Genomic DNA, 22,233 nt, shown 5'->3' on the forward strand with positions numbered 1-22,233 from the left:
TAGCGAGCGAGGGATATTCGCTGCCGGTTTGGCAGGAGATTCCTTCCTTTCTCCCGCCGTGTTGTGACTCGTGTCAGCGTCTACGCGCATACAAACCGGTAAAACGACCGTGGGTTTGGCCGCATATTCCGTGTGGAGCCCCATCGGCGCCGTCCGCGTGGCAGCGCGGCGAGCCCTGGCCGTTGGCAGCCCCCCGCCGCGAGTTTAAAACGCCGTCAGTTTGCGTCCGCCGTCTGGCATTGTTCCATTCGTGCGTTTGTGTGTGTGCGTTTTGCGGCATACCGCGTCGGCCGGCTGCGGTGTGTGTGGAGTGTCCGCCTTTTTTGACGAGCATGGCGTGCATTGCCCTGCGCCTTTCCCTTGCCCCTAGTCTTCCTAGGTAAAAAATATTTCCCTTTCTCTCCCGGTCATTCTTGCTCTTGCCGCTTGGATGCGCGCCTCCGACGCAAGCATCGGTTAGGTTTCTTTCGGCGATGCGTGGCTCGGCGGCGAGAAGCAGGCGCTGGCGCCGAGAAATCTGGCGGCGCGTCCAGGTAACCGATTCGTCAGCTGGATCGCGCTCGCGAGGGGAAATTTTGGGGGGATTGCCGCGGCGCCGTCGGGGAATCGAGCGATGAATTGGTGCTAGCGGGATTATGGCCAGGAGCGGTGGGGATGCCCTCAAAATCCAGGAAAACGTCTTCCGGGGTCACAGGGAGAGAGTCTTTGACGGGAATTGGCCCCCTCTGGAGCATGGCGGCGAGCGCGAAAGCGTCAAGGCGGATAGATTCGGCGGTGACGTGAGTTGGATCTCCCAGATTCCGCAATGCGTCGTCTTCACTCCCTCAATCGACGAGTTCAAGGATCCCCTTGCTTACATTTCCAGCATTTCTCCACTGGCTTCGAAATATGGTTCGTTTCGTATTCCTCTAGCGTGTCTTCCTCTTCCTCATCCCCTTTGTTTCGTATGATTTTTACTAAGTCGATTTCGCGCAGGTATATGCAAGATCATTCCTCCAATTCTACCTTCCGTCCCGGCCGGCAGGGTTCTCATGAAGGAAAAGTCTGGGTTTAAGTTCAGCACGCGAGTCCAGCCCATGAGCCTCTCGGATTGGGATAGTGACAATAACAAAGTTACATTTCTGACAAGCGCGCAGTAAGTGGTGTTGTGGCGGCCTTGGGAGTTTACAATGCTAACAGGCTTCTGTTATGTTGCAGGCGCTACACTTTCTCGGAGTTTGAGAAGATGGCCAACAAGTTCCACTCGCGCAGGTTTTCCACTGCTGCTGTTCAGCCACCTTTGTTTGTCGAAGCCGAATTTTGGAAGGAGATGCTTGCCGGGAATTCTGACCACATTCAGTACGCCAGTGACGTTGATGGCAGTGCCTTCTCTTCGAGCCCTGCTGACCCTTTAGCCTCCAGCAATTGGAACTTGAAGGTAGGCGGGTAGGACTTGGAAAGAGTGTTTTTTTTTAATTGCTCTTCCTTTCAGATTGTTTCTTCTCTGCCAAAATCTATATTGCGTCTACTCGAGACAATTATTCCCGTAAGCATGTAGAATTCTGTGGTTTTGTGGTTTTTGACTCGGTTGTCAATCTTGGCAGGGAGTCACTGAACCTATGCTGTATATTGGGATGCTGTTCAGTATGTTTGCGTGGCATGTTGAGGATCATTATCTTTACAGGTAAGATGGATTGCAACTACCTTTCGCGCTGTTTATGCGTTTCTTTTTTAATTCAGCATCAACTATCATCACTGTGGGGCCCCAAAAACATGGTACGGTGTTCCAGGAGAGGCAGCTCAAAGATTCGAGAGTGTAGTTAAGGAAGAAATATACGCTGAGAAGCTGCTGTCGGAACATGGTCAAGGGGCTGCTTATGATCTGCTTATTGGAAAAACAACGATGTTTCCTCCGAACATTCTCGTCAAGCATGGTGTACCGGTCTATAAGGCTGTGCAAGCTCCAGGAGAATATGTCCTCACCTTTCCGCGTTCATATCACGCTGGTTTCAGCCACGGTTAGTTTACTTGAAAAGACTTTAATGGCGTTTATGACGTTGTCTTCTTTGCTGTTGTGCCAGGTTTCAACTGTGGAGAGGCAGTTAATTTCGCTATGGCAGACTGGTTCCCTTTCGGTGCTGCTGCTTGTCGTCGTTATTCGTTGCTGAATCGTATGCCGCTATTGCCCCATGAAGAGCTTCTCTGGAAAGAAGCGCAAGGCTTGGATGCTTCAGACAACGAAAAAAAACAAAATGCCGAAAGCTTAATGCAAATGCCGGTCAAATCTGCCTTCGTGCAGCTGATGGCCTTTCAGCACAAGGTCAGATGGCTGTTGAAAGAACGAGGTGCCGCAATCTACACGTCGTTGGCTGCTCCTATCAATATTCCTTGCAGTCTATGCAAACACATGTGCTACGTCTCTTTTTTGACGTGCAAATGTTTTCCAGAGCCGACATGCTTAAATCATGGTAAGCGTTTTGTTCTTCCTTTTTCTATGCATCTCTTACAAATTTCTGACTACAGCTCAAGAAATGCGCAAGTGCCAATGCGGAAAAGAAAGGCAGGTCTTTTTGCACAGGGATATCAAGAAGATGGACGCGGTGGCACTTCGATTTCAAACTGTCGTTTCACCTCTACCTGTTGTTGACGATGGGATGGTTTTCGATTCGGCTTTACTGGAGGAAGATTTTCTTGACGGCGAAGAATACAGTGGTTATGTGCCGTTTGACAACATCGATGCCCCAGACTTGGAGTCACCTATCATTTTTGGTTCTTCAGTCGTCACTACGAATAGTGACGCTGACGCGGATGCAAAGAAATCTGTGGACACTTGTGTGAACAAGGCACCTGTAAGTGCAAAGTCATTTGATTTCTTTGTTTTAATCTAGTTTTTTGTTGCTATAGAAACCAGGAGTTGCTGTTCGCTCGATGCCTTCGAAGCGGACCAATGAGAGAAATCGTTTGAGTCTATGTTTCAAGAAGGAACCAAAAGACGTGAAGGAACTCAATTCTCAAAATGTGGAGGTAGCTATCAATTCAAATTTTGCTATGATTTTATTTGATTAAGTGAATTCAGCAGGGAGAGGTTGCCAAACAGCAGCACGTGGTTAAAGTTTGGCGGGCATCTTCTGGAGAGTCGGCTTTACTGCTTAGAGACATTATCTCAGAACTTCACATTTCGGGTTCTGTAGAAGAGGTAATCTTTCTATGTTCTGTAGAGCGTCAAACAAACTCTGTTGTGAACAGATCAAACGAAGATGGCGAACTGAGGTCTCGAATTTACACTTCGTATGCGTGAATGACAATGATACAAATCATTCGGCACTGACATACAAGGTTCGTTCGACGAGCTAGCTGTACGTGGCTGTGCTGACTTGTGGACTGTTCAGGCTTGTCAACGATTGAAGAGGATGCTTTCCCCCTCGCAAGCGGAAGAGTTGGAAGGTCTCTTTAGACGGGATCCTGCTAATCAGAGTACAGATAGCTCCGTCCTAGGAAAGCGGGAAATTAACAAAGCAGATGGACATAGAGAGAAAGGCTGCTCCCGGAAGAGGCCCTGTCAGGATAGCGGCTTGCTAACGTTTCCAGCGGGAAGGCCTAGGAGCCAGTCACTACCAGCAGAGCAGTCATTTTGTTTGTCATCCACGTCCGATTCCCAAGCTGACCAAGATTTTGTAGCAACTGACTGCCAGGCGGACAGGGGGATTAAAACTAACAGGTCGCACTGCTCTGCTGCGGATTCTAACACTCGTCATCAGCTAGGAAGGTGGGATGGAACGAGGCCGAGTGTAGATAGTGTAAAGGGAGCAGCTGGTTTAGACGCAGACCGGGACAGGCCCAGGAAGGTGTTTCCAAGATTCAAAGTGAAAGGTCCGTCCTTGCCACCTTTCAGGGGTGCTGAAGGTTCCGGCGAGAACATTCTCGTCTCCAGGGGCAGCACTCATGCGGATGGCTTGAGACGGTCGGTAGAGAGCTCTTCTTACTCGAGGTTTGAGCATAGCTGCAAGGACTATTCTCAAGCACACAGGTCCCAGCGCACTAGGTAGCACGGGATGATTTTAACCATTCTTTTGGCCAGGTGATCATCGGTCGATTGCTTATCCTCGCAAGGTGCGTCTGTACAAATTCATTGTTTGGTTGATCACCACTTAGCTTGTTTGGAAGTTCCTGTTTAGCTTCTAGCTAGCATTTCATTCTTTCGGCCTCAACTGCATTGAGGCCGGCGGGGCGCGCGAACAAGGAAAAAGCTTGATCCCGCGCCGCGATTGTTTTTCTTTTCGCAACTAATCTCAAACTGGTACACTATTCTTTCGATTCTTTAATGATGCGCTTTTTTCTGGTGTTCTTCCAGTTAGGAAGAACTCTTGTCCGTGTAAAGCCTGAGCTCGCTGGCCAGCTCGTCGGCCTTTTGGATCATCCCGGCCCGGCAGTAGGCAGAGACGACAGCGTCACAGGTCCCAGGCCCCGGCGTGTGGCCATACTTGATCATCTCCTCGAGAAGCTCGTGAGCCTGCTGAGGCTGGTGGGCCTTGCACAGCGCAAAGACAACCGTGGCAAAGGTGGCAGCCGCAGGGACATATCCTCTCTGGATCATCTCCTCGTAGAACTGGACCGCGTCGTCCGTCCGCCCGTCCCGGCACAGCGCGTCGAGAATGATAGCGTACATGGCGACGCTGGTCGGGCAGGGGCCGCCTTCCGAGTTGAGCTGGTCCAGGTACTGGAGCGCCTGATCCGTCCTCCCGGCCCGGCAGCAGCCAGCGACGAGGATGTTGTAAGTCACGGTGTTGGGGACGAAGCCGCGGCTCCGAAAGTCCGCCACCAGCTCCTCGGCCTTGCGCACCTGGTTGGCCTTGCAGTAGCCGTCGACGACGCAGTTGTACGTGTAGATGGTCGGCGGGCAGCCCCGGCGGGTGATCTCCTCGAGCAGCTCTAGCGCGTCCTCCATCCGGCCCTCGCCGCACAGGCCGTCCACCAGGCTCGTAAAGGTGACGACGTCGGGGCTGAGCTTGTTGGCAACCATCTGCTGGAAGAGCTCGTAAGCGTCGTCCAGGCGGCCCATCTTGCAGAAGGCGGACATGAGCGTGGTGTAAGTTACCACGTCCGGCGCGCACTTGTCGTCCACCATCTTCCCGAGCAGCCGGATCGCCTCGTCCATGTCCCCGGCCCGGCAGTAGCCCCCGATGAGCGAGTTGTAGGTGATGGCGGTCGGCGCGCAGCTCATCTCCTCGAAGATGTCCACGGCGTCGCGCAGCCGGCCCGCCTTGCAGAGACCATCGATGACGGTGGAGTACGTGACGATGTCCGGGGTGAAGCCGCGGCGGGTGACTTCGCCCAGCAGCTCCAGGCCGCGGCCGACGTCGCGCGACTTGCAGAAGCCGCCGATGAGCGCCGTGTAGGTGATGATGTCCGGGTGGCAGCCCTCCGCCACCATTTGCTCCATGAAGCCGTGCGCCTCGTCGACCCTCCTGGCGCGGCAGAAGCCGGTGATGATGCTGTTGTAAGTCACCACCGTCGGCGCGCAGCCGCGCTCCGCCATCGTCTCCACCAGCGCCACCGCCTCGTCCAGCCGCTCGCACTTGCACAGCCCGTCCACCAGCGCCGAGTACGTGATCGCGTTCGCCGCCATGCCGCGGTGGAGCATCTCCTCGACGAGCTCCCGCGCGTCGTCGACGCGGTCACCCAGGCACAGCGACTGCACGACGACGGTGAGCGTGGTGTTGTCCGGGACGTGCCGCGCGGACACCATCTCCTGCAGCACCTGGACGGCGTCGCGCAGCCGGCGCGCCTTGGACAGCCCGTGGACGAGCTTGGTGTACGTGAGGAAGTCCGGGGGGTGGGCGTCGTTCATCTGGCGGTACACACCCAGCGCGTGGCGGAGGCGCCCCGCGCGGCACAGCCCGCCGATGACGACGTTGTGGAGGAGCGTCCCCGGGTTCATGCCGCGCGACTTCATGTCGAGCAGCAGCCCCATGGCCTCGTCCAGGAGCCGGGCCTTGCACAGCGGGTGGATGAGGTTGTAGTACGTGGTGTGGTTGACGGCGCCCAGCTCCGCCATCTTGTCGAAGAGCGCCATGGCGGTGGTGGTGTCGCGGGCGTCGCACAGCTCGGCGAGGATGGTGTTGAGCTCGACCGGGTCCGGGGAGAGGCCGCGGTCGCGGATCTCGTCCAGGAGGAGGGGACCGAGGTGGCGGAGCTTGGCCGAGGCGTGGAGGCCGCGGAGCACGACCGCGAAGGTGGAGGAGTCGGAGGGGTAGCCGGCGTCGAGCATGGCGAGGAAGAGGCGGAGGGCCTCGTGCTCGGCGCCGCTGGAGGCGAGCAGGAGCTTGAGCAGCGCGTTGTAGGTGTGCTCGTTGTGATCGAATCGGTCGCCGGCCCAGTGGAAGAATGCCACGGCTTGGTTCACGCCCGGGAGGGACTCGACGACGCTGGCCACCATCGCCGCCGTGAGCTTCTTCTTCTTCTTCTTCTCGTCCTCCTTCCATCGCTTGTCGAGGGCGCTGGCGCGCTCCTCGCTGCTGGAGCTCGAGAAGATCGCGACCAGATCGTCGAGATCGGTGGAGGACGATGTGGAAGAGGAGGCGTCCTTGCCGTTGTTCTTGAGCCAGGCGAGGATCCTGCTATCGACAATCGGCGGCGGGTCTGGATTGTTGCTTACCTCGAGCTTGAGTGTGCTCCCAGAGGAGCGCTTGCGCCAGGAGGAGGAGGGAGATGGGATGGACGTAATGGAGGCGCGCACCAGTGCCGCAGCCATGCATTCTAGATAAACCCTAAAAACGTGGAGGCAAAAAAGGAATTGCGTCAGCCGGGAGTCGAACCCGGGTCTATTGCTTGGAAGGCAATCATCCTAACCGTTGGACTACTGACGCATTAACATTCTTGCTTAGCTTAAAATGATACTAAGCTAAACTAGAACCACGCACACGTAAACAAAAGGTTTTAGACTAAAAGGATTGCGTCAGCCGGGAGTCGAACCCGGGTCTATTGCTTGGAAGGCAATTATCCTAACCGTTGGACTACTGACGCATTAATAATCTTGCTTAGATTAAAATGATACTAAGCTGGAAAACAAAAAACATCTTAGACAAAAGGTTAGCCGGATAAACCCTAAACAAAAGGAATTGTCGGGATGCCCTTCAACAAAAAGGATGTGTTGATCCTGACAATTCCTTTTGTTTAGGATTTATCTGGCTAACCTTTTTGTCTAAGATAATCATATTGTTTTTTGTTTTCCAGCTTAGTATCATTTTAATCTAAGCAAGATTATTAATGCGTCAGTAGTCCAACGGTTAGGATAATTGCCTTCCAAGCAATAGACCCGGGTTCGACTCCTGGCTGATGCAATCCTTTTAGTCTAAAACTTTTTGTTTACGTGCTCGCATCATGGTGTCACTGTGCGAGCTAAAGTATGTAATTGGTTCTAGTTTAACTTAGTATCATTTAGTAGCTTAAAACGATATTAAGCTGTTGATTTGATAGACACTAATTAGCTGTCATAAAAGCTGTTAAATAGGTCTTCTCCAGATTTAGGGTTCGTGGAGATGGAGGGAAAGAAACCTTTGCTGGTGTTGGATATGGATGGCACTCTCATCACCTCTTGCAACATCAAGAGCCCGGTATGCAAAGATCCCAAATTCAAGCACGATTTCGCGCTTAAGATTCCCCACTCTCCACGATACACGGAGGAGCTCCTCGTCACCAAGCGCCCAGGGCTGGACAAATTCCTGCGTGATCTATCTTCACACTTCCACATCATCGTCTTCAGCCACTCCCCGTTGATCGTCGTGAACAAGGTCTTCGACGTGATCGATCCATCGAAAGAGCTGGTGTCGCACAGGATTGGATACGATTCGTGCCCGAAGAACATCAAGAACCTGGAGCCGGGGATTCTTGGGCTTGCCGAGGTCGATCTCAAGAGGACGATCTGGATTGACGACTCTCCTCTGCCGTTTAGTGGGTATCCGGGGAATGGGATCGTTGTTCCTCACTTTGGGGCGGGAGATCACCGGAGGGATCGAGTGCTCATCGATTTGGTCCCGGTTCTAGTCGCGATGTCCACTGTGGAGGACGTGAGAGAGTCGATTGCGTTGTACAAGGCTAGGAAATGGTGGCACCCATGGTCGGATGCCGCGAAGAATTGGTTGGATTCTCTTCTTGGATGGTTTTCTCGATAGGCAATAAGAAACATTCTAATGTTCTTCATAGAATCATAGTTTAGGGTTTTTCTAGGGTTTTCGGGAGATGGTTGCAGGCAAGCTGCGCTACCTGGTGCTGGAGCTTCTAATCGACGCCGCCAGGAAGAAGCAGCATCGCTTCGCGCAGAAGCACGTCTTTGGAGCGATCAAGAAGAGCGTGCAAGACAATTTTGGCCTCTACGGCGCTGCCATTTGCGCCAATTACCTCCAAGGTACTCGCTCATGGATCTATCTTTCGTGTAACTCCTTATTCTTTGGCGGCAGTGAAGTATTTCAATCCTGTCACGAACATCGTCGTGGTTCGATGCAGCCGCCAGGAGTACACCAAGATTTGGAGCTCCATAACTTTCATACGTGCCATCGAGAACATTCCAACGCTCTTTAATCTCCTCATTCTATCTGGTAAGAGCTTCACTTCGTTCTAGTAGCGCTCTAACGGAGCTCCAGGAAGCACGAGAGCTTGCCGGAAGAAACTCGAGCAAGTGGAAGCTGATCGCTTGGAGCTCCTCGAGAAAACACCGGGATTGAATCTCTCGCCAGAAGAAATCAAGGAAGCCCAAGCTTACACCAAGCGAAATGTATCTCTGGAATAGGAGTTTCGGAACAAATCTCTCGAGGTAGTTCACCTTTTATTGCGAGAACTTGCAAATCAATCTTTCCTGGAGTTTACTCGTCACTTGGATGCCACAGTTATAAACACTCGGGCAGAGTGTCCTCTATCTCCAACCAGCATAAGTTGGCCAAAAACGTAGTCCGCGAGGAGCTTTCCATCCGTGAGGCCGAGGCGGAGCTCGAATGACGCTTCCTGATGCGGTCCAAGAGTGAAAGTAGCCGGCACGATGTCCGCCGTGACGTTTTCGGGCCGGACCAGCGCAGCAGTGTACGTTTCCGCGACGTCGCTCACGCTGGAAACTCTTCTCTGGACGACAACGTTTCCTTTCAAGCTGGAGACGGTGATGGAGGGCGAGTTGAGATTATAGGCGGCGTCCATAGCTATGGAGCAATCGGAGTGCGTTGCCTGCTTGACTGCATCTTTCCAGGCCTGCGTAGTGTTGAGCGAGCACATGAAGCTCACATAGTCTTGATAACCTGACCATCACTTGAAGGATCAATGAGAAGAACTTAGAAGTTTTCTACTCTCTTTACCTGCGTCAAAGACAATGCCGGGATCCAGTGCTGCTGATACATTAACAAATCCGGCTCCAAAGTCGAAAGGTGTTCCAATCACCAGGTGATCAGTGACGGCCTGGATGATACCACCTTTGGAGTCTACGACCGAAGCAGTAGTCATTATGGACGAAGAAATCATGGCCGGAGTCCAGCTCGGGTGCTTTTGCTTGATCAGCGCCGCGACGCCAGCAATGTGAGGAGCTGCCATGCTTGTTCCCGAGCAGAGCACAAACTTAGAGCCTGGAAAAACAAGACTTAGAGAAACTGGAAACTGAAAATGGCACTTCTACCTGTTTCCACGGGTGCTGATGGAGACCATGCTCCCCATATCCCTTCACCAGGAGCAAGAATGTTTGGCTTGAGGACATCGACGGGTTCTCCCTTGTTGTTCAAGAGATTAGGCCCGCGAGACGAATATGGAGTGACAATCGGGACGGTCCTGTTGTATTCGACGGAGTTCTTATTGATCCTAGCAACAGCTTTTTTGGTCTGAGGAGTAGTAATCCAGAAACTCCTGAAATAAGAACACGTTAGTAATTCTGGGGTCGAAGAAAGCGTTTGCTCACCGAGCTAGCATTAACAGTGTTGATGACGAGCCCCGGAATTGGCAGAGAATATAGGGATGTCATGTATCCATCGTAAAGGGACGACGGATCCAGCAGCATTGCGAATCCGGCAGCACTCAGGTTCTTCGCTGCGTGCGCAACACTGAGAACGTTTGGAATGCTGATGCTGTCGAGGGAGCTGTATTGGCAGACAAAAATTGTACCGCGAACTAGAGACCGGTTAAATCGAGAAGAATCGACGCATCTCTTTTCCGAATAGTTGCTTCCAACATACGAGTCCTCCGCCATGAGAATCGGGTAGCTCTTACGTTGAGGAGTCGGACCTGTATCTATATGTTAGCAAAGAAACGTAACCATTAACATGGCCATACTTACGTGATAATCCTTGACCATCAATTGTCTTCCCGTTTCCAAGCTGCACTGACGCCTTGTAGTGCCGTCCAGTGTTGCCAGCGGCCACAGTCATCACCCACGGGCTAAAGCTCCTGACTGAACCCTTGGCCGGGCCCAAATTCCCGGCGGACTGTACCACATAAACTCCAGCGTGAACAGCAGAGAGCAGCGCTTGCTCAAACGGGTCCATAAAAACGGAAGTCGCATCAGTTACATTTTCCGAGCCCAGTGACAGGTTCAGTATATCAACTCCGTCTCGAACAGCCTGCATAGTGTTATAAAAAGGGAGACTTGCCCTTCATACCTGTTCAATGGCTGCAATTATATCTGAAACATATCCGTTCTCACCAAAAACTGCTTTGTACACTGCAATCCGTGCACGAGGTGCCATTCCGCTCGCAAGTCCGTAGTTGACACCATCGACCACCACCGGAACGCCGCTGTTGCCACCAGCAGTTGACGCTACATGGCTGCGAGATTATATCAAGTTAGAGAACTGGAAAGTTTCTGAAGTTAATACTGCACCTTCCATGTCCGTCAGCATCGAACGCTGTGCCATCTCCATTGGAGTAGCCCACAGACTTTCCGAACAACTGAGCTCCAATTACTTTCCCGTTGCAAGCACTCGCCGGAAAACCATGGCCGGACACACATTTTCCCTTGTAGTGCGGAACTGGACGGAAAGGCTTCTTCGAGTTCCCCGCGAAGCTTGGGTGATCGGGGTTGATGCCCGTGTCGACAATGCCAATGACAATTCCTTCACCAGCATGTTTTAGGCCGCCAAGTTGTGGCCACGCACCGTGTTGGAGGTCCAAAAGCTTTGGAGTGTACGTTGTCACTGCTCGCATGATTCTTTCTTTGGTGACGAGCTTCACACCCTGGGTGGATTTGAGCTTAGCTGCCTGTAACAGGATTGAATTTGTCAAGAATCCGCATATGATCCATTCTCTTCTTACTTGTTCCTCCGTGATATCCACAGCAAATCCATGAAGCAGATGGCTGTAACTGTATAGTTTCGTGTACGATTCCTCCCCGAAAGTGGACGCAAGTAGAAAATCATGTTGAGCGGTTAAGTATGAGGAATAAATCTGGACTTGATCACTGCACAAAGGAACAAAACTCGTAAACCTGCTTTATCACTTTAAGAAATTGAGAACCTTGAGCTATCGATTTTGGTTGTTGCCTTGTTATGAACAACAGGCTCACCGTCTAACAACGCAATGTAAACTTCGGCATGTACGAGTAGGATGGACGAGGCAGAAACCAGAAGCCATATCCACAGACTGGCATCCATATAATCTGGACCAAACTCATTTCTTGAGTCTCTTACATTTAATTTGCGCTCCCGACGGAATTCGCAAGGAAATAGCTTTTGTATTCAAGTGAAAAAGTCCACGTAGTGGCGTAGAGTTACATTTCATTGTCTGAAAAAAATGCGAGCACTGTTAGAACAAAAGTTGCCAGTGACGGCCACCTACAGTATCGGTGTTGATTTACTTTCAAAGGAAGAAAGAATAGTAAATGGAGTCATCTCAAGCGTCGCGAGAGAACGTAGCAATCAGGTGGATCAAGTCGGATATAATAGTTGAAGATAGTGTCCACAATCTGGAAGTCGAAGTTTTTGTAAAACTCCATGGCTTCGTCGTTGTTCGTTTGTACGTGCAAGTAAACATCGACAACGCGCGGGTCTTGTTGGCACAAGCCCAGCACACTTTGGAGGAGCTTTGAGCCTAGATAGAAACTCGCAAATCAAAAAATAAACCAACGAAATAAACTTGAATCACCTATTCCCATTCTTCGATAAGATGGAAGAACTCCCAGCGTCATAATGTAGACCCTGATATAAGGGCCTGTTTCTTCAAGCCTACAGGCAATGTTGCCAACGCAAGCGTCCTTGTAAAAAGCTGGAAGGCACGAAGAAAACGTAAGAAAGGAGCTTGAATCTGAAAGAAAAGAACTGTGTCGCAAAGGAAGAAAAATCATGAAGAAGATAAGAAAAACTAGAAAAACTAGAGACTGGAAGAGTGATTTCGCTGGAAAGATACACGATCCCACAATATATCAAGTGTCATTGTAAAAAGCTGGAAGGCACGAAGAAAACGAAGAAAGGAGCTTGGATCTCAACGAAAAGAACCGTGTCAAAAGAACACGTCTAGCAAAGGAAGAAAAAGTCTTGCAAGAATGCACGAACCCAGGAAGAAGAAAACACTAGAAAAACTAGAGACTGGAAAATAGAATTCGCTGGAAAGATACACGATCCGACGATATATCTATGCAAGCAGTGATAGAACACGCAAATGCGATCCATAGACTGATCGATCGACCGAGATCGACTGACCTAGCTTTGTGTAGCTCCCCGCGAGCACGGCATCCCGGTAGTAAGTGTCCTTGTACTTGACCGGAAAGAGGCACGCATTGAGCCGCTGGAGGCTCTGGCGGAGATCACTGGCGCTCTCGCCATCGCAAATGCGTATAGTCTCCTCCATTAAAACCAAAATGTTTAGGGCTGGCTCCATCGTGTTTGAATAACCTTTATCGTCATCGCTTCATCCAGATAGAAATCTCCACGTGGCTGGACATTTCGCTGACACGTGGCACCTTGCTTACGAAAAACCTGGACCATGAGAAACAAATGCCAACGTGTGGAAAACTGGAGCCGTACGATGGTACTTTGGACGGCCGTGATTCGGTCTTTTACCGTTGTATAACTGCAGGGGTAGAAATTTTATTAGGGCTGACCCATTCCGGGCGATCGGGAATAAGTCTCGCTCCAATTTTCTCGTGCGGATGGATCGATCGATCGAGGTATGAGCGGCTGCTGAGAAGTGATTGCGGACGACGAGATGATCGCGGCCATGGCTGGCAACGCATTTGCGGCATCGTGCCCGTGCTCCACAGTTCACAGGCTCCGGATGTCGGAGTTTCGCAAGGATTACGATGCGCAGAGCTTCGCGATGCCGCCGGGGAGCGCCAGATCCAGGAAATCCTTCAGCGTCTCGGCCAAGAGCGAGAGAAGAGGAGCTGCTTCCACAGCGAAATCGGAGGGCAACAGGAGCTTCTCCAGGCGGTCTGTCATGGGGCTCGTCGCGTTGGTGTCGCCAGTGCTGCTTATCTCGGGAGGAGCAAAATCCGACGTTCCACACATAGAGGGTCAGTGCTTCTTTTTTCGATTTTCCTTGACTTTGTTTGCTTTGGGTTCCAGAATCCGAGAAACTGAGGCTCGACATGCTCCAATCCATCGAGAGGAGAATTGCCAGCAGGGCGGAGATATTGGCAAGCATTGAAACTCCTGCCAGTACCACTGCACCATCTCTCAAGGAGGAAGCTATAGCTAGCGTTTCAAGTGAAGATTTATCAGTCGGCAAGGAAGTGGAGACCGTTACCCCTGCTCCATCTGTCAACGAGGAAGCTATAGCTAGCGTTTCGAGCTCTGCCCCTGAAGATTTATCAGTCGGCAAGGAAGTGGAGCGCGTCTCATCCGATATTGCAGCACTTCCGGAGTTGCAAGTTGCGGCCACTCCTCCGGTTTTATCTTCCTCGGATGAGAAAGTCGTAGAGGCAGTCACAGCTCTCGAAGAGGTAATCGAAGAACTTGCCGATGCTTGACTCACTGTGTTTAAATTCCAGAAAAGCTCTCCGGAGAGTGGACCGCTAGGATTTTTAAATCTATTCGGTGTTGTCGGATCGGGAGTTCTTGGTGCGCTATATTGGTTGGAAGGTCAAGCTAAAAAAGCTACGAAGATGGCGTTAGCAGAGGTACATGCTATTTCTATTTGTGTCACTAGACATGGACACTCATCTGCCGTTGCGACCAGGCCAACTCGAAATTGGAAGAATCACAAGCTGCTATAATCGACATAAAGAGAAAACATCATACGGAGTTGGCTGATCAAAAGTCGGATCTTATGAATAAGCTGACCGGATCAGAAGAAGAACGTGTAGAACTTTGCAACGAAATTACCATCCTCAAGTCGAATGCAAAGGAGATGCAGCTAAAGCTGGACAGCCAGAAAAACGTCAATCAGAACCTTGACAAGAAGGTGAAGGCCTACAGAGAAACAATCCAGGCCCTGGAGAGCAGTGTGCAAGCCGTCGAAGACAAGCTTGTGCAGGAAGAGCAGCGAAGGCAAGGTCTAGAGACCGAAGTCCGGAATGGAGGAGTTCAAATACGAGAGAGAGAAGAAAAGCTCGTTGGTCTAGAGGCAACCATTAAGGAACAGGAAAACACCGAGCAAGAGCTACGGTCAGACATTTTCACTACGAGAACTGCGTTGGTCGACGCCGAGGACAGGATACAAAACCTCGTGAAAGAGTTGATCGTATCGCAGTCATGTCTGGAGGAGAGAGGGGACACTGTGCATGATTTGGAGGAACGTCTCGCGCAGGCAACAGCGAGAGCAGAGCAAGCGCAGCAAAGCTTGGCCAAAGCACAGGAGGAACTGACTGAGCTCCAAGCTGTGAGCAAGGAGCAGCTTCAAGTTGTAAATGCGGCACTAGCTTCCAAGGAAGGCGAAGTACAGGCAGCAAACTTGGAGCTGGATGCCGCTCGTGCCGAGGCTAAACAATCCGGCCTCGTCATAGAGAACTTCCAGCAGCAAGTGGAAGAACTGGAGCGAATTGTGGCACGGGAGCACGAGTCAGTGCAAAAGTTGACAGAAGATCTGAACTCCGCAGTCAATAGCCTTCGAGCGAAGACGAACGAGGCGTCGGCACTGGGCGCCGAGCTGACGTCCTACCAGAAGGAAATAGAGTCCCTGAGGAAGCAAAAGGAGGAGAGCAAGGCGATGACGGAGACAAAGCTGAAATCGCTGCGAGAGTCACTGCAAGCAGAGCAACTGGTGACGAGCCAGATGAAGCAGGAGCTGGACAACACGCGGACGAGCTTCCAGGCGTCGTCGATGGAGGTGAAGTCCCTGAGCGAGAAGCTGAAAGAAACGTTCCTGGTGAACAAGAAGGTGCAAGAGGAGCTGGAAGACGTCCGCCAGACGGCCGACGGCACCCTGGCTCTTCTAAACGACGAGAAGAAGAAGGTGGCACTGGCGGAGCAGCAGTACATGGAGACGCAAAAGGCTCTGGCCAGGGAGGAGCTACTCGTCCAGAGCTTGAGGTCCGAGTTCTCCAAGGCCATGGACGCCATGAACGACCTCCGCAAGCACCTCAACGCTCTGTCCAAGGACTTGCAAGACGCAAACGTCAAGGTGGCGTCGCTGGAGACGGAGAAGGCCATCCTCCAGGACGCACTCGCCAAGGAGACGAAGGTGGCCAGGAAGTTCAAGGACAAGGCGAGCTTCGCGGAGGGGGAGCTTACAAAGGTGGTGCGAGAGCGAGAAGGCTCGGTCTCCAAGGCTCGGAAGCTCGAGGACGAGCTCTCGGCGGCGGAGAGCGAGATGGGGAAGCTCAAGCAGCAGATGGTCGTGATGGGGACCGTCATCGACTCGGCCGAGACGAGGATGGGAAGCATCCACCAGGTAAATGCCGAGGTAGCCTCTCTGGCTAGAAAGTTTGAGGGCGTCGTCTCATCTAATGTGGAACAAAAACAAACACTCAAGCGTCAGGTACTCAAGCCGCTCGTCCGTCGCTAACATAAGTTTTCTTCTCTCCTTCTCGAGAACCAGATGGATAAATTGAAGGAGCAGTCCAAGGCAGCGTCTGATATCACCAGAGAGCTCAAGAACATGAAGAGGCTGCTCAATCACTTCCAACAGGTAAGTGGTTCTAAGTTACTCTTCCAAGTTTGTTCTTGAGGTAAGTGGTTCTAAGTTTCTTAATGCTTTTCTTTGAGTTTTTCATTTTTGAGCTAATTGGTTCTAAGTTAGCTTCTTAGAGTTTTTTTTTTTTTTGGTTTTTCATACTTGAGCTAAGTGGTCTAAGTTACTCTTCCAAGTTTCTTCTTGAGCCCTTAGCGTTGTTTTTAATTCTCGAGAGTTTCACTAACAACCTTTGTTTCGATTTGTTCTTTCGCAGAATCTAAATGAAGCGGAGCTCGATCGAGTAGAAGCTGAGGCTGCGTTGCAAGCGGCCGTGCAGAGAAACATGGTGACAGTGTCGGAAGAAGCTTAAAACAGGAAGATCTTCCAACGTGTATAGTAAAACTTGCTTACTTTATAGAATATTCTGTTACAAGAATCTGCCGTCAGTGCAGGAATATACCGTTGTTTGAATGAGGGCAAAGACCAGTGAGTCATATTGTTTTTTCTTCTTGTGCGCTTGGCGGGCGAGAGCTATGGAAATCCCCGAGAATCTCAAGGAGCGATTCACTGCGATGGGGAGCAAGCTCAAGATCGGCGGCGCCGAGGTCGGCCGCAAGGTCTCGGCGCAGATGACCGTGGTGGGAGGTAGGGTCAAGGAGCTGTTCCAGCCGCCATCGCCGAGCGAGCGGATGATCGAGGAGGCGACGGCCGCGAACCTGCGATCGCCGGACTGGGGGAGGTTCATGGAAATCTGCGACATGCTTGGCGATGGCCGGGTCTCCGGGCAGGACGTGGCGCGCGGGATCAAGAAGAGGATCGCGAACAAGAATGCGGGCGTTCAGCTGCTGGCGCTGGCGCTGCTGGAGGCGTGCGTCAAGAACCACGAGAAGATGTTCTCAGAGATTGCGTCGGAGAGGATTCTGGACGACATGGTGAGGATGGCCGAGGATCCACAGGCGTGGCCGCGCTGCCGGGACAAGGCGCTGGCGATGATCGAGGCCTGGGGTGAGGCTACCGAGGAGCTTGGCTACTTGCCCGTCTACGAGGAGACTTACAAGGTAAGAGAAGGAAAGAGCTTTTATTTTCTAGAGCTCGGTTGCTTAGTTTTAACTTCTTTTCCAGAGCATGAGAGCACGGGGAGTGAGATTTCCTGGCCGCGACCCTTCGAGCTTGTCTCCCATCTTTACGCCCAAATCGTCACCTTCGGCTCCTTCTCTGCCGGATAGCGCGAGTGGTTTCTCCGGGGCTAGCGTGATCAACATGGGACGTCTTTCGGACAGTGCCACTTTGGACGTTGCCAAGAACAGCGTCGAAGTTCTCTCAAACGTACTAACATCCTCCAATCAGCACCAGGATGTTTCCAAAGTGAGTGTTTCCAAAGCCTTTTCGTTTGGTTTTTATATTATGCCTTCTCCTGGATGTTCCAGGACGAGCTTACCATGTCTTTGGTCGAGCAATGCAAGCAAGCGCAGCGTAGAGTGCAGCAAGTAGCTCAAAGAGCTGGCGAGGGCGACCCCATACTCTTCCAGGCACTGGCCGTGAACGACGAGCTAGACCAGGTTCTTGAGAAGTTTAGCGAGTTCTGTGTCTCGTCCTCTTCGTCGCAGCAAAGCAAGCCAGCGGAACCGGCTCTCGTGACAGCCTTCGTCCAGGAAGATCAGAGCTATGACCCGCTATCAGATCTCGACGAAGAAGAGGAAGTGGCAAAGGCGCACCGAAAGGTGTGATGAAAGATTATCATCGTGGTTTCATATTGCTCCCTCTTTTTGTAGGAACCGAACGATCATATATACAATCGCCGCTAAAGAGACTTCGCAGCCATTCTTTCTCACGGATTTTTGGGATGCTCTTCGCTGGTCTTGGCCTGCTCTGGATCGTTCTCCAGGGCTTCGTAGGTGTTAGCGGGATTCTCCTCGACCTTGTCAGCTTCGTAGTAGAGGAAGTAGTGCTGGAAGACGAAGAGAATGTCGAAGGCGATACTTTCCTACAGAGAACGCGAAAGATTAGAATCACAGTACCGAGAGCAAACATACCAGCGAGAGTCCCAGTTTGCCAACGTTCCCGGAGAAGTTCTCGGTGGAGTCTGCGATTGGAGAGCCAGATCTTTAAACGAGAACGAAAACTGGAAAGGCTTACGTTGGTCGATGGATTGCACGGCCATCTGGAGAATGTTGGCGATTCCACCCGACAAGTCCAGGAGAATGTTTCCTATGCTCCAGCCAACGGTGCTCTTCCTCCTGAAGTTCATCCAGGCCTGAGTTTTAATCGCATGAAAACGGTGTTGTTAACACTCTGTGTGATGTGATTTGCAGGGAAGTTTACCTGAGGGATGTACTTGATCGCTGTCATCACCAGTTGTATGATGCTGCGCAAGGATTTTTCATGCCAAGAATGTTCACAGAAAGAGAATTGGATCTTACTTGAAAACTTGGACGAGCCACAGCCAGCGGCCGCTGGGAAATGCTACGATGAGACAGATCAATCCGGCTAGCCAAGCTCCCAGGGACACCAAAGCTCCGGCCTTGGACACCCTTTGTCCTCCTCTCTAAAGCGACACAAACGTAAGCTTGTCACCTTCTTCTTCTTTCTTACCTCATACAGGAAAACTTGCAGGATAGTGAATCCTGTGAGGAGCACGGCATGGATCGAGAAAGCAACGTCGTTTGGAGCAACTGGAATCATCTGGAAGGTGAAAAAACGGAAAAAACGATTCAGTGTTCTTCGTCTGTTGCTCAATTACGCACCTCATCAGCGCCATACTTGTCGTGGTACTGCCTTTGGACGACAGGGCTGAAGAAGACGGCGGCGTTGTAGATGAGATACGAGGAATGCTTGGTGAAGTTGAGCAACAGGAAATCGAAGTTGAGCCCCACGACGCTGCAAGCAATCGAAAACTAGCTCGAGAAAAGGAAGCAAAAAACGCAAAGGGGAGGGAGCGAGGAAGTATTCTTCCCGCGATCGAATGCGTACCTCTTTCGCCGGAAATTGAGCAGCACTTGCGGATAGAAGCTGATCGACCACACCGTGAATGCAAACCATCCGAGAATTTGATAGATCACGGCCAAGGCGCTGGAATGCCAAGACGCCATTCTTTCTCCCTCGACAACCCCTAATCAACTTCACGAATCTTATGTACACCCCCGAGGTTCCTTGTACCTGGCCCAAAACCCAGGGGGACAATCCTAGCCGTTCGATAATCTGAAATGAATTGGCATTAATTTGTTTGAAAATTTCACGACACATTTGAATGATGGCTGCTCGTACCAAGAGATCTAGCTACTTTGGGACTTTGTTTTAAAACTTTTCTCAGCTTATATCTATCTATCTATATTTTGTTTTGGTAGTCTTGTGGTGCCCAACAACAAAGCATGAGACTATGCAAACAAATTTGCAAGTTTGTTGTATGTACCTTGGATCCTCTTGAAGTTCGTGTCTTCACGTCCATATGCTTAGAACCTAGCCAAAGCCTGTTTGATGCCACTGTAACTACTAGAGTGAGTAAACTCCATACCCTCAATTTGTGTGAAGCCTCTAGTGACCAGTCTCGCTTTGAAACGCACGACCTCACCACCTGGACCCAGCTTCATGCACAAGATCAGCTTCAAGGATACCACATGATGTGGACGAAACCATGTCTGATTGTGGTGATTGTGATGAGCTTGATTAACAGCTGCCAGGCTACTGCCAGCTATTATGCTGCTTGAGGAGACGTCTTAGCTTCAAGGATTGTGGAAGGAAGCTGTTTCTTAGCAGCAGTAAACATGGCTTGACGAGGATTAAAACTCGTATCTGTGTCTTCTCAACAAGCTCTTGATAATACTCTGTTCCCCTAGATATATATAAAACCAGGAACACCTAACACGCTCAGGAGCAGGAGGATCTAGTATCACTGGTGCACCACAGCTAGCTCGTTGTAAATCACCATCCACTTTAGTTGGGAGAAGGGTTTAGGGGCACTCTGAGTGAAGAAGTTGTTGATTGTATGCTCTCCCCTGAAGAGTCAGTAGCTGAATACTCTACCCTGAAGTTGAAGCACCACGAGAATTCTGCTGAAGAGACACCTGCCAAAACTAGAAACTCTTTGTCTTCATCCTTCCAAGGAGTCAGAGGCATAGATGCTGGAATGCCTGGAGGTTCTCTAGCTGGAGGTAACACAGCTTTGTCGTGAAGTTGAGAGTACATGTGATTCTCATGAAACACCACATGTATGCTAACCAGCTCAATCCAGCAATCCAAGTCCAGCAATTGATAAGTTTTATAAATGTCATCATAGCTGATGAAGACACTGGACTTCACATCCAATTTATGCCTCTCGTCTGGGATATGAGCAACAGCCAAATCTACGAAGTTATTTCCCCATGCCTGTTCAAGTACTATGGTTAACATCTTATTTAGGACATACACTTCTGTAACCACAGTACAATCCCAAAAGCTTGGTAGGAGAGATGAGTCATAGCTGTCATAGCAGTTGAAGCCTTCAACCACCCCGTTCATCCAAGGAGTATATGGGACTGTGACTTATCTCTGGATTCCTACTTTCTCACATAACACTGCAAAAGCTCTAGAAGTGTATTCGCCACCCCATCATCAATAAAAACCTTTTCTTTTGACATGAAACAATCTACAAACATCATTTAAGCCATCTGAATAAAAGGTGATTAATCTTGTGTCAAGCCAAATATCTATTGCTCCCCCTTGGTGTCTTAGCTCCAGCGATCCAGGCATAAAATCTTGGGGTCAAGATATTGGCTTCTAGTGGCTTAAACCAAAGGAAGACACCAGATACTTAGGGATTCAGGTTGGAACAAGATTCAGCACAACACTTCAGGATGACACCCTGCTCCGGAAGATACAAACATCAATACAGAAATGGGCTTCTAAGATACTTGGTTTGCCAACGAGAGTGGCTGTGGCCAGGAGTGTCATCTTGCCCAATATTTGGTACCACCTCTTGATCTGGCCAGTTCTTGAACACACTCTTAAAAAGGTATGCACAATGGTACATAAATATGTGTTGCAGGGTGTGCCACAGGGCGAATCATGGCAAAGGTTGTGTGGCAGTCCATAGCACGCCCAAGAGTGTTAGGAGGACTTGGAATTATCAACCCGAGTGACATGGCAAAGGCATTACAATACAAGATTCTCTTACTGGGCCTCCAACCAGGTAACCAACCGTGGAGACTTATGTTCAAGCAGAGTTTGCTTGCAATCCAACCTAGGCATAACATTGTGAGATAGTGGGCAGAAGATCCACATTGGTTATTTGCTAAAGGGCCAAAGCAAGTAGTCAAAAGAGGCATATTGGTCCAAAGGATTCTCAGGCTGTGGTGTGAGTTTCTAGTTAGCTGAGAGCTACTAAAGGACTCTCAAGCAATTGATGGGAATGTTAGACAAGGATGTGAGGAAGACAATAAAGTGCATATAAGTCTTCAATCTAGAGTAGTCGAGGAAAGTTCATCTAGACCTTTTTTGCATCATTAGCACAGTGAGTGAAGCAAAGAGGGGGCAGTTTTGGCCCAGCTAAGGCCTCAAACTTGGAGATTTTGTAGCATTGCAATGCAATGCTGAACTGGACGGGGAGTGAGTTAGATTAGGAGCCTGGATATGGGCATTCACAGCACTTACACTAGCATAAGACAATGGAGATGTGGAGGTATGGTTTGTAGTATCTTCTGAACAGAATGTAGGTCATCCCTTTTGTGTTGTGAGAGGCAATATGCTGTTGCCAGACGGGGACAAATAGGCCATGTTAATGGTGATGGATGATAAAGGGTAGGATTTTAGTAGTACAATAGGCCCCAAAGCAATTGGTAGTGGTTCAGTCAAAGGCCATAGTCGAGGGGGATGACACCCTTAGTTGGTAGTGACAGCAGTTCATTGAGGATTTGAATTTGGATATTGTAGTATGGAAATGTGGCATGAGGAGTTTCTTCTCATTTGAAGTCAAGGAAGTGCAAGATGGCCTCTTGACAAGTAGGGAGGAAGCTCGTGGGGAGATCCCCAATCTTTGGAGGAGGTGGATCGAGCAAGGAGTTAAGGCAAATTAAGTGGTGGGCAATACACCTGCTTTTTGGAAACTACTCGTACAACAGAAAGTCAAGGCCACCTCTTGGTTGGTAGCAAACAATGGGTTGCCAATGGGCCAACAATTCCAGGAGGAAGCATGCTAATGATACAAGGAGTGTGGCAAACTAGAGATGATACAACACATTTTGTGGGACTACAATATGGCAAGAGAGGTAT

At 50.5% G+C, this 22,233-nt stretch overlaps 9 protein-coding genes, 1 long non-coding RNA gene and 3 other non-coding genes across 15 annotated transcripts; 6 read left to right on the forward strand and 7 right to left on the reverse strand.

The window, feature by feature from the left end:
- The first annotated feature begins 263 nt into the window (after positions 1–263).
- On the forward strand, positions 264–4,296 carry LOC9653935 (lysine-specific demethylase JMJ706). Of its 2 annotated transcripts, none has more exons than XM_024669085.1 (12): positions 264–891; positions 976–1,135; positions 1,198–1,417; positions 1,472–1,525; positions 1,584–1,663; positions 1,720–1,997; positions 2,061–2,447; positions 2,503–2,828; positions 2,884–3,003; positions 3,056–3,175; positions 3,226–3,315; positions 3,369–4,296. In XM_024669085.1, the coding sequence occupies exons 1-12, from the start codon at positions 636–638 to the stop codon at positions 4,023–4,025; spliced, it is 2,748 nt and encodes a 915-aa protein (XP_024524853.1). In that variant the 5' UTR covers positions 264–635; the 3' UTR covers positions 4,026–4,296. The 2 variants fall into 2 exon arrangements, with proteins under 2 accessions (XP_024524853.1, XP_024524854.1); XM_024669086.1 differs by having other exon boundaries at positions 3,059–3,175.
- LOC9653936 (pentatricopeptide repeat-containing protein At1g63400) lies at positions 4,133–6,898 on the reverse strand. Its single transcript, XM_002964498.2, has one exon. The coding sequence runs from the start codon at positions 6,728–6,730 to the stop codon at positions 4,331–4,333; it is 2,400 nt and encodes a 799-aa protein (XP_002964544.2). The 5' UTR covers positions 6,731–6,898; the 3' UTR covers positions 4,133–4,330.
- TRNAG-UCC lies at positions 6,774–6,845 on the reverse strand. Its single transcript has one exon. It is a non-coding gene; the product is annotated as a tRNA-Gly (tRNA).
- A 32-nt stretch (positions 6,899–6,930) lies between the features above and the next one.
- On the reverse strand, positions 6,931–7,002 carry TRNAG-UCC. The gene has a single exon. It is a non-coding gene; the product is annotated as a tRNA-Gly (tRNA).
- A 245-nt stretch (positions 7,003–7,247) lies between these two features.
- On the forward strand, positions 7,248–7,319 carry TRNAG-UCC. The gene has a single exon. It is a non-coding gene; the product is annotated as a tRNA-Gly (tRNA).
- Positions 7,320–7,517: 198 nt separating this feature from the next.
- LOC112344380 (probable C-terminal domain small phosphatase) lies at positions 7,518–8,150 on the forward strand. The gene has a single exon (XM_024669007.1). It carries the CDS (start codon positions 7,518–7,520, stop codon positions 8,148–8,150), a length of 633 nt encoding a protein of 210 aa, XP_024524775.1.
- A 47-nt stretch (positions 8,151–8,197) lies between these two features.
- On the forward strand, positions 8,198–9,312 carry LOC9654709 (probable ribonuclease P/MRP protein subunit POP5). 2 transcript variants are annotated; one of them, XM_024669096.1, is made up of 4 exons: positions 8,198–8,383; positions 8,436–8,573; positions 8,619–8,788; positions 8,862–9,312. In XM_024669096.1, the coding sequence occupies exons 1-3, from the start codon at positions 8,218–8,220 to the stop codon at positions 8,762–8,764; spliced, it is 450 nt and encodes a 149-aa protein (XP_024524864.1). In that variant the 5' UTR covers positions 8,198–8,217; the 3' UTR covers positions 8,765–8,788; positions 8,862–9,312. The 2 variants fall into 2 exon arrangements, with proteins under 2 accessions (XP_024524864.1, XP_024524863.1); XM_024669095.1 differs by lacking the exon at positions 8,862–9,312 and having other exon boundaries at positions 8,619–8,847.
- On the reverse strand, positions 8,845–9,549 carry LOC112344381 (subtilisin-like protease SBT2.5). Its single transcript, XM_024669008.1, has 2 exons — positions 9,318–9,549; positions 8,845–9,197 (listed from the first exon to the last, which is right to left on the reverse strand). The coding sequence occupies exons 1-2, from the start codon at positions 9,547–9,549 to the stop codon at positions 8,845–8,847; spliced, it is 585 nt and encodes a 194-aa protein (XP_024524776.1).
- Positions 9,550–9,716: 167 nt separating this feature from the next.
- On the reverse strand, positions 9,717–11,605 carry LOC9653937 (subtilisin-like protease SBT2.5). Its single transcript, XM_024669088.1, has 7 exons — positions 11,458–11,605; positions 11,257–11,401; positions 10,826–11,202; positions 10,605–10,770; positions 10,283–10,565; positions 9,908–10,230; positions 9,717–9,855 (listed from the first exon to the last, which is right to left on the reverse strand). The coding sequence occupies exons 1-7, from the start codon at positions 11,592–11,594 to the stop codon at positions 9,811–9,813; spliced, it is 1,476 nt and encodes a 491-aa protein (XP_024524856.1). The 5' UTR covers positions 11,595–11,605; the 3' UTR covers positions 9,717–9,810.
- Positions 11,606–11,654: 49 nt separating this feature from the next.
- LOC9654710 (N-alpha-acetyltransferase 50) lies at positions 11,655–12,816 on the reverse strand. Its single transcript, XM_002964500.3, has 3 exons — positions 12,639–12,816; positions 12,085–12,204; positions 11,655–12,030 (listed from the first exon to the last, which is right to left on the reverse strand). Exons 1-3 carry the CDS (start codon positions 12,814–12,816, stop codon positions 11,828–11,830), a joined length of 501 nt encoding a protein of 166 aa, XP_002964546.2. The 3' UTR covers positions 11,655–11,827.
- Positions 12,817–13,044: 228 nt separating this feature from the next.
- On the forward strand, positions 13,045–17,811 carry LOC9654711 (sporulation-specific protein 15). Its single transcript, XM_002964108.2, has 10 exons — positions 13,045–13,450; positions 13,503–13,879; positions 13,928–14,056; positions 14,116–15,855; positions 15,916–16,005; positions 16,265–16,357; positions 16,473–17,048; positions 17,113–17,355; positions 17,418–17,711; positions 17,763–17,811. The coding sequence occupies exons 1-10, from the start codon at positions 13,144–13,146 to the stop codon at positions 17,793–17,795; spliced, it is 3,882 nt and encodes a 1,293-aa protein (XP_002964154.2). The 5' UTR covers positions 13,045–13,143; the 3' UTR covers positions 17,796–17,811.
- On the reverse strand, positions 17,795–19,145 carry LOC9653938 (cystinosin homolog). The gene is made up of 8 exons (XM_002964501.2): positions 18,961–19,145; positions 18,735–18,867; positions 18,583–18,672; positions 18,411–18,535; positions 18,313–18,355; positions 18,127–18,244; positions 18,024–18,073; positions 17,795–17,974 (listed from the first exon to the last, which is right to left on the reverse strand). The coding sequence occupies exons 1-8, from the start codon at positions 19,077–19,079 to the stop codon at positions 17,819–17,821; spliced, it is 834 nt and encodes a 277-aa protein (XP_002964547.1). The 5' UTR covers positions 19,080–19,145; the 3' UTR covers positions 17,795–17,818.
- LOC112344412 lies at positions 18,440–18,709 on the forward strand. The gene is made up of 2 exons (XR_002991676.1): positions 18,440–18,551; positions 18,604–18,709. It is a non-coding gene; the product is annotated as an uncharacterized LOC112344412 (long non-coding RNA).
- Positions 19,146–22,233: the final 3,088 nt, after the last annotated feature.

This window comes from Selaginella moellendorffii, unplaced genomic scaffold, assembly GCF_000143415.4.
Source record: "Selaginella moellendorffii unplaced genomic scaffold, v1.0 SELMOscaffold_4, whole genome shotgun sequence".
NCBI classification, from domain to species: Eukaryota; Viridiplantae; Streptophyta; class Lycopodiopsida; order Selaginellales; family Selaginellaceae; genus Selaginella; species Selaginella moellendorffii.